Source organism: Manduca sexta, chromosome 27 (genome assembly GCF_014839805.1).
Source record: "Manduca sexta isolate Smith_Timp_Sample1 chromosome 27, JHU_Msex_v1.0, whole genome shotgun sequence".
NCBI classification, from domain to species: Eukaryota; Metazoa; Arthropoda; class Insecta; order Lepidoptera; family Sphingidae; genus Manduca; species Manduca sexta.
This window is the reverse complement of record NC_051141.1, coordinates 2,789,775-2,809,348: the sequence shown is the minus strand read 5'-3', so window position 1 is coordinate 2,809,348 and position 19,574 is coordinate 2,789,775. Positions and strand designations below refer to the sequence as shown.

The 19,574-nt window shown below is 36.3% G+C and overlaps 1 protein-coding gene across 4 annotated transcripts in view; it reads left to right on the top strand.

Moving 5' to 3' along the window:
• The first annotated feature begins 341 nt into the window (after positions 1 to 341).
• The window catches only part of LOC115452930 (SPARC-related modular calcium-binding protein 1), a 33,027-nt gene continuing 13,794 nt past the window's right edge, over positions 342 to 19,574 (top strand). Inside the window, exons 1-3 of one of the 4 annotated variants that reach the window (XM_037443796.1) lie at positions 342 to 992; positions 5,977 to 6,157; positions 10,189 to 10,416. In XM_037443796.1, coding sequence (XP_037299693.1) covers positions 912 to 992; positions 5,977 to 6,157; positions 10,189 to 10,416 — 490 coding nt within the window. In that variant the 5' untranslated portion in view covers positions 342 to 911. The remainder of the gene's footprint in view (positions 993 to 5,976; positions 6,158 to 10,188; positions 10,417 to 19,574) is intronic. The other 3 variants (XM_037443798.1, XM_037443797.1, XM_037443799.1) reach the window with 3 other exon arrangements.

Sequence of the window (19,574 nt, the reverse complement as noted above, 5' to 3'; positions counted from 1 at the left end):
AATTGTTGATTGAATATTTTTTTTATAAAATTTCTAGTGGTATTTTATCACCTTGAGATTAATTTGAGACACTTTTCAAAAAAGAGTACAATACCCTATTGGCAACACTACCTTAGGTCACTGTCAATTCAAGTAAGGAAATTGCAAATGCTTGTCAAGCTTTGTTCACCCTTGGCGTTTAATGCTAAATTGCTAAGCGTGCAGATCTACCATCTAACGAAAAGATATTCTAAAAACTTGAATGTTTCTGCCATTTATTAACAATTACTAACTATGTTACTGTTATTCAAACTTTTATCAATATAGTATGACAATGTCAAAAACTTCTTTCTAGATCTTAATCAGAAATACCATGTTAAAGTGCAGTTTAATACCACTCCTGCTCGGTAATGCAAGAAGCTAGCGAACATAAAAATTTTAGCTAATTTGGTTAACTGGTGGGCGAAGTGGGATGCACATGTGTGATATGTGACTCGGCGATTGGAGGCGAGTGTGGGCGAGTGGCGAGCGGCGAGCAGCGAGTGGCGAGTGCAACCGGTGTGCGGGCGTGCGCGTGCTCCGGTCGCGTCTGCGCTTTTTGCTCGTGGCAACACGATCGCGGTGGCGGTGCGGCGCGGCGCAGCGGCGCGGCGGTGGCGGCGCACCGGGATTTTATCCTTATTTTATTTATTCTGTTCTTCGCTCTCTGTCTCGGCGAACGTCCCTGCGACGTCCCTCTTGTAACATTCACCGCTTATTGTAACAAAGCCCGTTCCATAAAAAAGTATTATGCCAATATGACAGTAAAAAGTTATTCATTCTTCGTTCCGTTGATAGCAGTTTTGTTTTTTTGTGTAGACGAGTGTTATAAATAAATAATAATAGTATCTATTAATTGTTTTTATTTAAAAATTGCTGTATCAACTGGCATTATGAATATCAATTATATAGTGTTTCATTTATTTTTTTTCAACGTTATTTATTTGGCTGTGGGCGCTGCACCTGATTTGAAGGTAAATATTCTTTTTAATTAGACCGCTTTAAGTGCATGCTTAACGCAAGTCGTAATAAAGCCGTTTAAGTTGTGCGCCTGCGCTCGTTCTTATATATTTATTTTATTAATTTTGTATTACTTCAACCGACTACGAGCCGTTTAGACTTTATTGCCCTTAACTATGTTTTATTAAGGCTCTTGAATCATATTGAACTTAAAAAACGTTACATTTGATTTTTTTAAAATTTGTAACTTGTCTTTATGGACTAGGTTTACTTATACTTTTTATTGTTTATTTTTTACTTGCATACACATTCATAAGATATACAATCGAAATTTTGGAACGGGATTAGGTACTACACAACCTTTTAACAATGCACAGCGTTTACAGCACTTAGGTAAGTATTTTTTTGGACGCTTTGCGTGAAATCGAATTAAAAAAACTTTAAACCTAAACAAATGAATGGCATCTTAATTCAAGAATTGTTAAATATATAAAACCATGTTAATTTTTAATCATGTACCACTGTCGGTTTAAGAATGTAAAAACTGCGCGGATTTCAAGTTGATTTCTAAACGAAATCAGCAATTTATATATTTTGTTATAATTAAAATTCGCAAGTTGGCATCTACTATAAAGAGGTTACTTTATTAAGATATAAACATTTGTATTCATAGCTTTGCCAATAATGATCGATACGGTTATGCATATTGACAAAAAAACAGCTGTTTGCATAATTATATTCTGCTTTTATAGGTAAGGATTTACTTTTAATTTATAACGCGAAAACATAAGTAACGGAAAAAATTGACAAACAATTACTTAAGTGAAACACAAATTTTATGACAAGACATGTAATAAACAATAATTGAATCAGAAATTACGCAACTAATTACGAAATAGAAAAAAATATTAAGAGTATGGAACCATAAGAGGCTTCTTTACGATGCACGATAGTTGCACTGGTACAAAATATGATTAGTTAAACTATACTCCATACATTTTTATTATAATAAGTTTTATTATAACAGGATTTTTTTATTTTGTGCCCGTGGATTCCAAGTATCTACAAAATAGTTTAAAAATATTTTTTTTCGTTTTTAGCTTTGCTGAATATGTAAATAACATAAAACGAGATTCCTAAAATATGTCAAAAATATCTGCCAAGTAACATTGCTCTTAAGTGTTTTCCCACGTATTTTTTATGTATATTAAATTATGTATTACGTTTGTCGATTGAAAATCAAATAAATTAACATCAAAAATGATATAACCGGACTGGGAGTGTTAAATAGGTTTTGGCACTTCCGAAAACACTAACGTGTGCTGATGTCGCCAAAATACATTATCAAGAAGATGTAATCTCTATTTTTTACACGCATTATTTATAAAGTTATTGTAACAGATTCATTAAAAAGAATATACACATTTCTAAGTTTTAACTAAATTCATTCGGCTAAGTAACAAAAGGATTAAATCATTCAAAAATAGTCTTAATTTACTATTACATATTGGCAAGCGAAAATCGCGTGGAATAACACTCTCGCGTTTATCAACGTGCGTGGAATACAGTGAACACGCTTATAAGGAAAATACTTATGATTGTACTCTACTATTGTACAATTACAAGAATGTCATGCTTTTACGTAGATAAAACAAATTTTTATGTTTTTACTACATTTGCTAGCGATTATTTTTGCAAGAAATATAGGTAGACCCCATTGTCATAGGTATAATACAAAGGGGGTTCTGGTGGTCCGTACCCTCTCCAGAATTACCACTGCTCTAAGTATCCACGCAAATAAATTTGAGTCAGCCTGCGACTACTATACATTTATTAACCAACCATATTTAGTCTTAACACTGTAAAATGACTAGTTACGCCCAAGCCCATTGTACATTCCTTGGATGAAAAAGAAGCTTGGGTTTTATAGCAAGCAAGCAAACATCCAAACATGTAAATTACAGATTGGTACATTTTTTTGGGCATTATGTCACTCTAAGTTATGTCTTGTTGCGCTCACCATCAGCCAAGCGATGCACGTTCGTACACTTCTTTAAAATCTCAAATATTGGATGGAATTTTGCATACCGATAAATAATTGATTAATACAATACCTACTTAAGGCTACTTTTTCTTAATTGCCGAATTGTACAAAAACATCTTGCACGCGAGCGAAGTCGCAAGCAACGCCTATTATTTAAACTGACTTAAGAGTTTGAAACTATTGCTCTCATTTTGAAAATTATATAAACAAAACAAAAACACATCACGCATGTATCCCCGGAGGGGTATGCAGAGGCGCAACCAGGACACCCACTTTTCGCCAAGTGTGTTCCGTCCTATGATGAGATAGCGGGCGAGCTTATCGCCTTATCAGGCACAAATTCCACACTCCGGACTGATACTTAGCCGAAAAACCTAAATATTACTTGCCCGACCCGGGATTCGAACCCAGGACCTCAGAGCGCTGCCGTACCACAATGGAGTACAACTACGCCACCGAAGCAGTCAATTGAAAATTATATTACCAATATAAAGTTATTTTTTTATTTTTTAACACGAGATACATTTACGCGTCCAAAGCAGCGCATTTACTGTACTTTATGCAAGTACACCGTAATATAAGCTTTAATTACCTATTCGTACCAATAAATAAAGTCAGATATATGGTGACGCATGTGCGAGTGCGCTTGGCATTAAAAAATATATCTAAACAGTATAGTATAGACTATGGACCGGCTATTTGTTTTGATTTGAATCGACAATCGCTATTAAATTATGATTTCATAAGTAACTTAGTAAGAGTTTTAATTTTCAGATCGAGCTATATGTTTCTGTTTCGTAGTTATTTATTACGGTAGTTAGTAGGAAGGGGAACAAATATAAATTGTGCCCCAGTGATAATAAACATCTCACATTTGGTTAAAAATCCACCAGAAAAGCTCTAATAATTCACTGATATCGAGGTCAATTCTATATTAATTAGAAAAACAATTATGACAGTATATATAGTTATAGAAACTATAATTTCTGTCAATATATCACATTAGGTCGCAAATTAACTCATAGCTAATGTAAACCCGATAAGCCCGCTTATAGTTGCTGTTTTTCTCGTGAGAGAGAAGCCTTTGAAACAGTACAGTTCGCCTCAGTTAATCCAAGTAACCACAGTCCAGAGATAGCTCGCTAATACGGCCCATTATACAATAAGGACGGTCAATTTCAATCACTACCGTTTAAAACTTTCTATACAAAGACTCTGAGGCACATTGGATCGCTACCAGTAATATAAAAACTTGTGACGAATACCCATAGTTACAATATAAATGCAATCATAATTATCTGCCGTCTACAAGCTAAAATGGAGTTATTTACAAAGTATACATCCAAAAAATTGTTGAAATATTAAAAATGATCCTTGATAACTATAAGTTATCACTGATATCTCAGGCATTTATTTTAACACTAGCTTTTGCCCGCGGCTCCGCCCGCGTTATAAAGTTTTTCAGGCTAAAGTTTTCCGTTATAAAAGTAGTAGTTTCCCGGGAGCCTATGTTCTTCCCAGGGTCTCAAACTGTCTCCATACCAAATTTCATCTTAATACGTTGGGTAGTTTTTGAGTTTAACACGTTCAGGCAGACAGATGCAGCGGGGGACTTTGTTTTATAATATATTTTTTAGAACTTTTTAAGTGAAACATTCCCGTCATACATCATTGTTGCATAACTTTAACCGTTTACGAAGCGCATTCAACGGAAGGTCTCAAAACTCATAATTTTCCCTGTTTTTGCAACATATTTCATTACTGCTCCGCTCCTATTGGTCATAGCGAGATGATATATAACTTTGAGCACTCCACAAACAAAGGACTATTCAACACAAAAATATTTTTTCAGTTCGAATCGGTAGTTTCTGAGATTAGATATTACTGCTCCGCTCCCATTGAATATAGCGTGATGATATATAGCCTATAGCACTCCACGAACAAAGTGCTATCCAACGCAAAAAGAATTTTTCAGTTTGGACCGGTAGTTCCTGAGATTAGCCATTACTGCCCCGCTCCTATTGGGTATAGCGTGATGATATATAGCCTATAGCACTCCACGAACAAAGGGCTATCCAACGTAAAAAGAATTTTTCAGTTTGGACCGGTAGTTCTTGAGATTAGCCATTACTGCCCCGCTCCTATTGGGTATAGCGTGATGATATATAGCCTATAGCACTCCACGAACAAAGGTCTATCCAACGTAAAAAGAATTTTTCAGTTTGGACCGGTAGTTCCTGAGATTAGCGCGTTCAAACAAACAAACAAACAAACAAACAAACAAACAAACAAACTCTTCAGCTTTATATAATAGTATAGATTATAAATAGAATATTGTTGAATTATCAAGAACAATTGTTTGAAATTTTTGTTTTGCTCCATTTTGGTTATTGTAGATAACGCTATTTTAACTAGCGGACTCCAGTTATGTATAATACATTCACAACCAAACCATTAAACTAATTTTCATGAAATTTAATATGGATTAATTGTGAATACCAAGAAAGAACAGGGCATGGCTTAGTACAATACCGAGTTATAAGTATACGCACATACGTACATATATACCGCGTAAGTGACAAAAGCGAGGTTTATATAGTAATATACTAATACCAATCTCTATAATTATCACATGGATTTCACGCTGACTAGATATGTCTTTTTAATAAGTCAAATAAGGTAATGTGACCCTACTGCGGATGGTAGATGGAGTGGGATGCAATAGTAGACGGGATATGGTTGCTCCTTAGTCGACACAATTATGCCGGCCTGTTGGAGCCGGATATAAACAGATTGATCCTGGAACGCAACCCACTCCCTTGGGGCACTATGGCGAGTTTTATCTCCTTGTGTACGATGTGTGCTATCCGGGCCGGTAAAGGAGATATGATCCTACGACCAGTAAATTATTGCACTATCTATCACGTTTGTCTAATTTGTTTTTTGTTTCGCAGACTAGTACACAAAGTAGTGACACATGTGCGGCCCGCGTGACCTCGTGCGAGGCGAATCCTGCGAACGGTCGGAGGCCGGTATGCGGCACCGATGGTAGGACCTACTCCTCGCGCTGCCACCTCATGAAGGTCCAATGCGCTGGGGAGCCCATAACCGTCGCAAAGAAGGGGCCGTGCGGCGGTAAGTACCTGTGGCTGTACAGTTTGCTATAATTAATCTTCGTCCAACAATACAGTTTTGGATTAATCTGGGTTAAGATTGTCGTATTGGTCTCGATCAGAGGCTGTGACACAGGCAGGCTTTCTTAACATACGAAAAGCACACGTGCACAATTTGTACACGGATAATATCTAACGCATTCTATATCTATTCTTAATCTCCATAGGCTATATGTATATATGTACATAAATCAATGTTAAATATTGTATCGCTTGTACTAACTTTCCTTGTTGGCTGTAACAAGACGCTCGGTAGAGGTCACGCTGACCCGCTGATCCCGGCTGTTGTCCGATTACAGGTGCTACACCTTATAAGGAACATTATTTCTGTTGCAACTAAGAAAATCGGAATAGGAGAGACGTCTGTCGTAGAATCAATGATAGGACGCTATAGGTGGGTGTATATTGGCACCTATATGTTAAAACCTAATCATCCGTGAAGATGTATTTTGTGCTTAATAGGGACGTTAAAATGTTGTAAAAGTCTAGTCAAAGAGAATGTCTAGTGGTTAACACTAATAATTTCCGTTCTTGGTTTACCATCTCTACATGTAAGGCGGCCTGGCTAAATTCTACGATGCTAGTTTCAACCTAAAAAAAATTTCGAATTACTTGGGTTCTTTACTCTTTTTTTATTGCTTTGAAGCTTGCCGTTCGCCTGATGGTAACCGCCCATAAACAGTAGAAACACCATTCAACACCTTGAATTACAAAGTATTGTTTGATATTCTATTGCGCTCTCCATCCTGAGACATGAGATGTTAAATCTTATTATGTTCAGTAGTCTATGAAAAATACTTTCATGTAAACGGAACCGTGGAGCAATCATAGACTTACATTTCGGGATTATTTTATCTCTAAAATACTCTGGGCGCAGGATCATGCCCAAATTCTTGAACATTCCTGGATTTCTCGGCTAACAGGTAACCTTAATAATCACCCAACAATAACCGAGAAAGAGTTGCGTCACAATAAACACACAATATCGTGTAGGTGTTAAGGCTATACACTGCGATAATTATATTGAAGCCGAAAATGTACAACTGGGGGAAGTATTTGGCTATGATGCGAGACAATATCATGCACCATATTGTAGCGTCGATAATGAGAAACCGAGAATTAAATATTTGCCGTTCACAATATTTCCTTTGGTGTGAGGATCAATTGCATCTAATTTATAGCTAGTTAAAAAAAAAACACAAATTCGCCTTCTAATCGACAGGCCTACTATATTACTGGCAGAATGCTCGACATAAGCCGCTTAAATTAAACTTGAATAAAAAAGAAATCGTAAAATCTTGAATATCAAGTAGAGTACACTTGTGTGAGTCGTTCCGATGAACTGTTCACTAGGTGAAAGAAAAGAACTATATAGAGCGTTTTAGTACAACCCATTTGATTCCGAACAGGGCACGAATTATAAATCATTTTGTGTTACATCGTATCAAAGTTTGGTAAGTTCTGGTATAACGCTTATTTTCAAATTGAAATTGTCTTTCAAGTCTGGATGTATTGAAAGAATATATTGAACTATTGAACAATTTTGATGATCTAATTCAAATTGTGTGAAATTTGTTGAGCGAGTTCATTCTGTAATACTGTTCGTCTAAGTATAATAAATAGTAAGCAACGCTAATTTACAGTCTAAAGCCATGGATTTTTGTTATGTAGATGAAAAAAACCTAACGAAGCCATCACTTTTAGAAACAATTAGTTTTTTTCGACTTCGTAAACGCAAAACGCCTAACGTATTTCGTAGAATTTTAAACCCGTCGCAATATTTTCTTGGTAATATTGGTCTGGTGAATGGTCTCACGTCGTTTCTTCCTAAACTTTGGGAGAATTATTTTATCGCCATTTTCAATAAACGATCCCAATCGCTTTTCTCGATCTATCTCAAAAATGGTCCAATAAAAATTTGGCATGGTTACAAATAAGTTATTTTGATTCATCTTCGGAATCGGATTGAGATTAAGTTTGGGATCCTTTGTTCAAAACGGCTATTAGTGAGGCGTCTGCCAATCTTTATTATAACTATATATATTTTCTGGTGTAATTTTCATTAGTAAAACTATTTTTTATTTATCTATACCTATGTATGTAATATTATTTATAGTGCATGATGAATTGGTGGAGGATAAATCATTGGTCTCATAAAAGTTATCCGATGATTTCAAAGTCAACTCTAAGTCCTCTAATCTACGTGTAGTTCTTTAATAAATATATAAATATCTAAGCGCATTCTTTAATGAAAATCTCAGAAGCTTTCACATTAGGTGCAAAAAACCCGCAAAGAATGCGTCCAATACTCCTCAAAATCTGCTGATCTGCAGCAACAGCAAATACTGGTCTCTCTGTCTCTGTCTCGGAGCACGGTGGAGGCACCATGCTCCGAGTTGACCTTTTTGTTCTTTAGAGTTTAAAAAATCATATCCTCGTGTTCTTCTTTTATATAATATTATGGCTTGAACCTATAATATATCGGTGATTCAATAATGTCGAAAAATAAAAGGAATTTTAAGGAATTAAAAAGGTGACATCATGTCTTAAATCTTCTAGATATTCAAAGATACTGAACGTCTTCTGGCAGTTGGCATCTTTTGATTTATAGATACTAGATGTGAAAAGCTCTTTTTTTAAACAATAACTGTAACGCGTCTCGATATGGGCTTTAGTTATTATTCTGAGCTCGAGACAAATTTTAAGATTACCACAAAGGTTGCTGACATCTGGTCTCGCGTGCCATGGATGCCATATAAAGTCTATGCCGATTCAATTCTGAAGAACAAAACAGACAGTGTAAATGAATAAAACATGTTTAAAAAGTCATTTCAAAAACATAAATAAAATGTGTATAGATTCCTTAACGTCGCGACAACATACATTATCCATGAAAATAGAATACAGAAGTAGACACAAACAATGCGCCACTTTGCTTCCTAAACTGAACTGTTTCTATGAAACTCTTTGTATGTCCAGACGTGGCCTTGCGCTGGACGTCAGCTCCATATTGATAACGCAATATAACCATTTATTGAATCAATACCGCACAAAGTTCTCGCGTGGAATGCTATTGGATAGAATTTAAAATACGTTTGAAATTGTTGTTAGGGCCTCGACACACTATATGACGCATTCCATTTTCAAGTACATTGCTATTTTACGACAGTACTGTTGCAGATTTCGGTTGCATAGTAACTAAACCGCATTTCACGGCTGACAGGCATAATTTACAAACAATAATTTGAAATTTGAAAATGGAACTCCGTCACTTCGAGATCAGTTTTAGTATGGCAACAATAGTGTACATAAATTACTTCAAATTTATTTGAAGGGCACAGAATGAGCTGTTGAAACAAATCGGCGATGTGTATTTCGTCGTGTGGTGAGCCCCTTGCGTTCTGTTATACTTGTACAATAGATACAAGTGAGGTGTTTGTTTACGGAGCAGTCTGTGTTTATAATAAAACGGTACTTATTCTGTTTTTCTGTGCGTATGGCTAAGAATTCGGTACTAAAGAGTAATATTTCAATCTAAGATAAAAAATAAACAAACAGAGTTCAACTCAAGTTCATCTGGCGTTTGTAGAGGTAGGTGTTGATTTACAGTCATAGAGAATGCACCGCTACAAAATTAAACGCATAAAATTTAGACAAATGCTATGGAATTTATATTTCTTGTTTTACTATAGTTCTGTTGTTTCGGATCTTCTGGTGGTTTCTAAGGTTAATAAAATATGTTTGATTATAAGTCTCTTGTAATCGAGGGGAACTTTGACATGGACCCCAAAATATGTACTGTAATCGGTTTTTTTTGGCACACTGCAAACTGCTACTTCACGGCGGTTTCCTGAAGTAACATTGGTACCTACCTACTCTGCATTAGATTTCTGAGACACTAAGACCTTAGGCATTTCTACACGCGACGTGCTGAACAGCATTTTCAGGAATCTACCTTGGTACAAAGTATTGTAAAGGTTGGTTATGCTATAGAAGGGCAGTCGTCGTGCCTGATCGCGCTGCGTTACGCGCTGAGTGCGCAAGCGCAACGCGCGCCGCGGCCGCTGTACACGCCGCGGTGCCGCGCCGACGGCTCCTACGCGCCGGTGCAGTGCGGTGCGAGCGGCACCGCCGCCGCAGGCTGCTGGTGCGTCACGCCCGACGGCAAGCGGCTGCCAGACACCGCCGTCAGGAACGGACGGCCCGACTGTACCAGGACTGGTGAGAAACTAACATTTTGATAATAGATTCTTTTTCAAAATTGAGAATGTGTTCAGGTTCAACTACCGATGGAGAGACTTCCAGATTTTGTTAAAAGATCCTTTTGATAAGAAATATAACGCATATTAATATTGAGACGGGTCAATAAGTATTGTATTTAATTTTAGATGCAATTTTTTATTGTAAGTAACTAGTAGGAGTTTGTTGAAGTTAATCTTATTTTGGTTTTAAGCTTTGTCTATTAAACAGAAATGTATACGACATATCGGTATCTACTGCGATAAAAATCGGCGCAATTACAATTTGTCGATGCTAATCTATTAGTGACATTGTCGCATAAGTAATTTAAAGGTAGAATTGCATTCAATTACTTATACTCACTAAGTAGGATTTAGTAACTCCTACGAATACCTCGATAAGAATTACATTTTAAACAACATATGCTATTTACTATCAAATTTCTTCAATAATATTTTGTTTCTATAATACCACATCTAATAATATTCGTATACAGGTCAAGACACTCTCATACAGTGTTAACGTTAATTATATTATTAAGGCCTTGTCGAATATAAGCATGACATGACATTATTTTACCTTTCACAAGAAGGGTCAGCCTTTGTGCATTGCTCCGTCGTAAGTAGGTTATGCAATTTAATAACATTTACATAGACCTAATCAAACAAGAGATAAACATGAATCTGTAGATAATATGAACACTAAATAACGCGAAAAGGCGTTTGTTTGCAAAAAAATAGGCGCCGGCATTAGTCAGCGCGTTACTGAGTATTTGTACAGTTTCTATCCCGGATTTGTAACATCTGTTTTACTTAACTTCGGCCCCTATCGAAATACCTCAGACGCGGTTTGTAAACACTGGTCCAGACGAAAGCCTATGTTTATGTTATCACTAGCAGTTTTTACTGGTTAGATAAATTGCAATTAATCGTTAAGCGGCACGGTCAGAATTTATTTGAAATTACATCTTGAATATCCCATTCGATCGATGGTGTATGCAAAAGTTAATGAAACGTTTTATTTCGCCGCACCATCGCTTAAATCTGGTGTGTTTATATTCTGTTAATATTTCTTCTGTTCATATTAGAGTTTCGTACTATTGCGAATAATATTAGAGTTGTTGAAAATAGGTACTTAGGAATAAAGAATTTAAGGTTTTAATCAGCTAACCTTGCTTTATCAAAAAAATCAATTGCTACTTACTGAGCTGAGACCATTCTATAAATATTAACTAATCAATATAGTTATGTCCCCTATAAATGTACGTAGGTACAAGCCACGAGTCCTCATGACCTTCCGTATGGAACTGGCACTCGGCCCGCCTCTTTGTTAGCAAACTTTTTGTTTATCGACGTTTGATGAATACGTTCGATGCTCTTCGGTGTGTGTTTAAATATTTTTTTATCTGGAGCGTGGTGGCGCCAGGGTTTTGCGCAGTATCGTTATATATTGGAGTTTGAGGCGCATTGATAGATATTAACGATCAACAGACATGTTTACTGCACCTCTAGAACATGAGTAACGTAAATATGCGACTTAAGTGTTTTCATTTATTCTACTTATTACATTTGGGGTCAAGCAAGACCGGCGACCATTTTGGCCCATTGACGTCTCTTTTTCCGACATTGTTCATTACACATAACGCGGCTAGTAAATAAACGTTCTTAAATGCTAAATACGGATCAATATAAAACAATATAGGAAAAATCATTCGAAAACATGTCAAAGTTTTTAAAGTCCATTTTCTTTTACCGATTCTATTAGGACTGGAAATCGGTCGATAAACTAATCCTGAAGTAGCGATTAGCATTGGAATTTTATGGATAGACATATAGTGCGATAGATACACGGAGCTTGAAAAGGAAACGTGATAAAATGATTAAGAAAAGAAAAGCAGCGGGGCCCCGTAGACGGAAGGCGACAATCCTGGGTTGTTTACTAGACAGGTGCCTATTATTGTATTAGCCGACATTGATGCCAGCGCTTGTATTGGGTAGATTTTGCGACTGACGACTGATGAAAGAATAGAGACCTAACAACCTTTATTTAGATTATAAATTGCTTTGTAATTCCAATTGGCTTACCTACAATCATATCTGTTGAGCGTATTTTTAATTACAGTTAACGCTTTCTGTTTTTATTTTTTAACTTTAACATATCTCGTAGCCACAAAACAGTGTTACATAATATGTTCCAGTTTGAAAAACAATGGAGTAAGTGTAATTACTGGGCTTTATACTTAACTCCCAGCGTTTCACGATGATGTGGTAGAGAAGGACGTATGAAACACCTAGCGTGGTAGAGAAGGATGCATCAAAAACGTAATCAAAGGTTTTGGTGGAGCTACTGTTTATAGGCGGGTCGCTGTCCATAATCGTTATACAATTGAATAAAAACAACAAGGTCCATTATCCTTATAAACTTGGACTCAGACTTTCAATAAATGCATTATTTTATAAACAAAATCAAGTTGTTTTAGGATCGGACCGTGTTATACATAAAATGTTATAAATTTGCATGCTGTGTTCTCCGGTAATTGAAGGATCACGTCACATTTTTAATTTGTAGTAATGCTACAACATATTTTTTATTATATGTGGTGTATCCTTCGTTGAAGGTCCTTAAATAAATAAATAAAAATAAAATAAAATGATCCACAATTTGGATTAGACTAACGATTGTAAACTATCAAAAGTAATGTGTATTTTTACTGCGTTATTAAAATAAAATAAACCTTGTTACGAAATGATATAAATCATTTTCAAGTCGATTTCATTCACCAGTTGAAGATTGTATTATTTATGCTTAACCCAGTTCAGTTTATAAAACAAAAAGTTCTATTATGTAGAGGTTTGACATAATGTAGAATTCAACAGGCGTTTTAATTCGACATGTCGACATCCGGTTCCCCTTCATATTTCATTTATTCGTTCAATAAGATTTTATCTTGAATCACAAGCCCTGTCAGCCGTCATTCGGCTGCGTGGTATAATTATATCCTTTCTATCAATGTACCCTATAAATAACTTAGATTTTGCTAAATCAATATTACCGTATTTTAACAATTAAGATGCCGCGCGGAATTGTGACGCCAATACATTATCATAATTGAGAAATGAACGATATTACGTTGTATTAAAGTCTACAATCCTTAGCAATTCCTTGTTTGAATATGTCAACGTTCCATTTGTCACAGAATTACCGACCGGCCTGATAACGCTAAATTGATACCTGTCTTAGTGTCCAATTAAACATTCAAATTTCAAAATTCATTTCCATACTAAAATATTCCATACATTCAACACGTTTTGTCCACACTTTCCTAGTAACGTTAAGCAATGTTCTAAATCACTGTTTTGTTACGTTATTTTTGTCAGATAAAACACTATTACAATGTTGGCTCAATTGCCTAAACTAAACAGCCGTTAGTGCCGTGTAACCCATATGCGTTAGTGGCTTCTGGTTATCCCCAAATAGGTCGAGTGTAGCTATAAGTAGCTATTCCCTTAGACAAAGGGTCGTCCTACGCAGGGCATCGCCCGGCATCGGCCTAATCTAAGCTTCCTCATACGCTCACACCTCGTGACCTTTAAAACACAACACGGTGTCGTAAAATAGGTAAAATTTATGCGTCCGCCATAATGTTATTTACCGCGTCATGTAAGATGCATTTACTCTTAAACGTTATTAATCTTGATTTAACTAATCACCAGTTGTCGATTTGTTTCGAACATCGGAGAAAATTTATTAGTTTAATTCCAGCTTAAAGGCAATGGCGTTCCGTTCGAGCTAGGAACTTACGTTTCTAATACTTATATAAATTAGACGCGTTTTGTATGCGAGTGTGCAATCATAGAGTAGTCTCGTCGCGTTCACCTTCCTCACCCCCCAATCAGATAACTCGGCACCGGTGATCTTCGGGTCAACTTGATATGGGGAAAGTCATTCTAATAACAGACTAGCGCTCCCTTCGAGTTTATGTACAACAATTAATTTTATGGATCCTACAGGTTCAATCCTACGGTATTCAGCCAAATTTAACTGCGGCGGACTTCCACCGGACACGCACGATTAACTTTATAAGCATTCATAAAATTCTTGATTGATATAAAACATTTACAACTAACCTACATGCCGACGTCGCTTACTGTCCAAAAGACGTCTGCGGACGCAGGTTTTATGTTACGATACGATTGAAAACACCGGAAACGCTAGAATTCTTCGATCGTATCTCGAAACTACTAGGCAGACCCGTCTGCACCTTCAGCCCGCGCTCTGAGTCAGTCGCAAGTTTCTCAAGTTAAGGGGAACGATTTTTGTTACAAAAATAAACTCAGGTAAAAATGTCTGACGTGAGTCAATAACTTTAGACCTGCTTTGACTTGATTTTGCACTTAATTCTATCGAAGAATGCAAATTAAAAGTAAATCGGTGTAACGACCTACACGAACAAAGTATATCTGACGAGTCGATAACGAGTGTTCTAAACTGAAGCGTTTTGCCGCACGCGCACGCGCACGCCTCGGGAATTTCAACAGTAATTACCTCAAATATCAATGCTTATCTGTTTTTTATACCTCGCTGCGTTCAATTGAGTTATAAGGGAAATTATACTCGTCTCGGCGTTGTAGGTGGTGCGATGTTTTTTTTCTTTACATAAACATTGAGATCGTAAATCGGTTTGGTTATTGTAAAAAGCGTTTGAATCTATATAAAAGCTTCAAAGCTTTCGATCGAAAATTTCCCTCGCGAAATCACTTAGCATGCAGGTAAGGTGGCGCGAGGACGAGCGTCGCATGCCTAAACACTCGTCCGTATGAAACCTGACCATAAGTGGGAATATGAATTGGCGCCATAATAGTAAAACCCTTCTCCGAATACCTACACGACTTGGCGGCTATTTTAATCTGTCGTCTATTAGGTATTATCTTTTATGTTTGGGAGAATGGTGTTAGGATTTATTAGTAACTCTGAGCGCACTGTGGCGCTGCCGCGAATACATGTTTATTTGTCGAAAATACGAACATAATTCACTCGATGTTTTTTCTATTTCCTATTTTTATTAAAAAACTAGACGGCGCCGAGTTTGTGCAGTTAATTGATGTTAAATGTTTATTTCTGTTCTCGCAGTGCGGATTGGAGAAGTGAGAAATTATCAAAAGACAGCTGTTGATATAATTGATGCTCTCGTAGGGCATTAGCTGTCGTGTGATACATGATTTATGTCCATAACTTCATTAGCTGGGCAGCACCAACTAAACCTTATAAATTATATTATAAATACAGCAGCAAGCTGCTAGCTTTGAACCGGATAAATATCAAATAGAAACGTCTAATATATTCCACGATATCACTATTACTAAAGTAGGAAAAAAACGTCGCCAGACTTGTGCTGCCGATTACTTATTAATACTGATCAATTAATAACATAATATATGTACGGAATTAATTACTAATCACATAAAACAGCGAAAAGCAATTGGGTTGAGGCCACAGTTCGGGTGCATTTACATCGCCAGATTCTAAAATTGACACTTTATTGACCGTCCAGTTAGCAGCATTTGCCAATCACTAGTCTCTTCTATTAGACAGATAAGTGGCGCCTGACTGCGGCAATTATCCATTTATTGCCACTTAGTTGACCTGGTTGCTTGAAAACAACTGCTATTTCAATTCGATTGATTAATCGTGTTCGAGTAATAAATATATTTCTTGTATTGGTAATAAAAACTTATTGGTATGAATATTCCTGATCGTGTTACAGCTTTACGCGCCTAAACACGTTTAGTCTCGCGTTTGTTTCCAAAAATGTGTTATTCAGTCCATCTCGAAATAAACGTCAATAGATTAAAAAAAAGAAATATCAAAGTAGTTAAACCATCCGCGCCACTATTGGATGACATATAAAGCGCTACTTAATTAAATGAAACAAAATATCCGGCGGGCCGTCTGATTTACGCCCGTCTATTTCGAAAGTGAGGACAAAGCCGCGTGGTTTTCTTAGAAACAACAGTTGTGTCAGACAGCGCGACGCCCGATCACAATGGGGTCCAGTTTTTTTCTACATCAAAGGCAAAGAGAACCCGTCTCGACCATAAGATGTTAGAAAAAATCCTCCAGACATCGTTTGAAAGGAACTCTCGGTTACTCCGCTCGCACCTTTGATATTCTATATATAGTCATGGTCTACCTGGGTTACGAATTTGATAAAGCCGTTACAAAAGAGTTAAAACAACCTTCGATTAATATACGCATTATGGATGCGTGTTATTAGCAAAAGTCTTGGTGAATATCGGCTTGTAGGGACTAAGGAGAAATTGCTTGTGTGTGTATGAATGAAATGATTAACATGAAATTTAGGATTGTTATTCAAAAGACAAATGTGTTCACACGAGAATCAGGCTGATTTGAGAAATCAGTACATTTTACGCGTCATATGATAATTCTCATGGAATACCGGTTAGATAATAGGGCTCATATTTCTTTGACATATGCATTTGGCGAGGCATTTTTATACTTTTCGACCATCATACAAAAGCAATACGTCTGTCGATGAACCCCTGGTCTCTAATAGGTAATATTTAATCACCGGGCGCCCATATGTCTGCTCCATGAACCGGCCGACGACGTCCCTTTTATTTTTAACGCGTAGGTTTCAAGTGTCTTCACAGATTTACGAGCGTTGTTTTTGTTTTATTAAAACAGGATCCGACACGCGATTTTGATGAACATTTATACCTGTTTGGATAGTAGCTTTAATATACGTGAGTCAGGATTCGTAAGGTATTTATCAATAGCACATCGGACAGTTTAAACAAACTGATATGTGATTTTTATAAATTATCTAGGTTTTGTAAGACGAATGTGCAGTTTACGATCGGAATGCACATGGGTTATAGCGTTCATTAGTTAATGTGTATTTAGATACGTCATGAAAGCCCGTGCTGATGTATTGGGTAAATTGTTTGTCTGTGGTTTCCATTGAAATACATAGTTACCAACAGTTGGTAGTTTATAATGTTACGATTGGTGTAGTTATTTTATTGGTTTTCTCCCGAACGTTAGTTTGGGGACTCTTCATTTGATTCCCTTTAAAAGTCTTGTACTTTCTATTTCTTTTCAAGTTGAGGGTGTTATTATTCATATCTACTACTTACAGCTGCAGCCAATATGCAATCGTAAACGCTAACGTTATGTATGAGAATGACACGCTAGCGATAGACTTAAGCTTATCAGATATGTTTGATACTTTTTTTCTATCAGCGTTAACGATTGTTGAGGCATCGTGGCTACGGCCCCAAGACAGTCACCATCAAGATTATTCGTTTCGTCATTCAATAATATGTAAAAACAATATCAATTGATTTTCCATACTTTATACTGGTGCCACTCCCGTCGACCAGACCTTTCACAATCCAGCTCTACTTATTAGATTACACCATGCAGGCAATAAATATCACTCGTGGATGACGCCATCGCACATAAAGCTGTATTGTGGCTGTCCACCTCCAAACGTAATCATTGAAAACATTGTAACGCACGCCCACGACTCGACGTGTAAAGAAATGCAGCTTCCGTTCGTGACATGACCCCTTTCTTAAATCTCTCAATAGTCTTAGGTCTAATGTTTAAGAAGTGGTTTTATTCAGTGTATATATTAAATTATTTAAAGCAAGGAGTACAGGCTAAGACTTAAGGCAATATCTCTTACTAGTAGGGTCTGTTTAGAGAAAGTAACAGTTAAAAATATTAAGAATTATGATATCATTTGTAAGTTTATCAATTGGTGTAGCTTTGTTGGGTTCGAGAGCATCACCAAGTTAAATAGTCAGATGACTGTTTTTGACCACAAACGTTGTGGTTTCGCGTTCAAATCATAATTGACATGAACATACAGACTATTTGCTTGTTTAATTTAATAATAAACTGTTATAATCGCTAGACTACCTAGGTATAAAGAGCGTAGCAATCCTTACCGGTTTTTGTGCGGGTTAATGATGGACATCAGTGCCCCCGGACCGGTTGGCAGGCCCTCTGTCTCGCACACACACAAAAAACAATTGAGCGCCGCGCCGCTCGCGATGCGCACTCACGTACGTAAATGCTTATTAAAACATTATCAGTAATAAGATTTTTACACACACTTCCGAGATCAGGTGATATAATGCCCATTCATATCATTATGCACTTTAGTTTCGAACACATTGCGCTGGTTTAATGATTTTAAAATATGTAACATTGTATTGATGAAAAAATGTTTTGTGATTAGTCTAATGACTTCTGAGTAAGCTGAAATCTTAAGCTTCCTGAAATTGATAGAGGTTAATAAACATAATTTTTATGTATCCTATTTGCTGTATTCGATGTTATTATTAGGTATAATTCATCATAGTATTTGTGATATTTACTTGTTCCCGATTACAAAATAAATCGTCTTGTAATTTAAATATAAAAGGTGACAATTGCTACCCTGCCTTTTTTTTCTAATGGTTATTCTTTTATCATCTGAATTTACGTAATGCAAAATTGCAATAACACTTTGTACAATTGAAAAATGGTAGTATAATTGAAGTGTCGACTCTTGCCTAACCAGTGTATACGTGAGATCCGCCACTAATCGTCTTTACTCTGTTGTATAACAATGGCTCTGCTGGAGTGATAATCAATTTATCCGGTTGTAAACAAAAACAGTTCCGACTGCATTGCGTTCCGTTAGAAGACAAAAGCCGATAATGCATGTTTTGTTTTATGTGTTGATTTAAAATGCTTTATGTTAAATAATAAAATTGTATAGGCTTTAGTCGTTGTGAATAATTGATGTCGATTTAATAATGTACAGAATACTGACAAATATTTTTAATTAATATTTTCCAATGCAACATATTTTTGAAACAGTTTTGTAATTAAAAAATTTATCGTTTATGTATTTAATTAGTACTATTTACATTGTGTGACATCATGGCATAATTAAGTACGAACAATGTTAAGCATAATGATATTATTAAAAGATACATGCGTAAACTCCATCGAATGTAGCATTGTAGAAATACCTCTAGTAATTAGACGCTAGTTACGCAGATTGTTGGCTTATTACTTATAAGCCACACGTTCAACCCATTGACGCTTATTGTCCGTTAAAT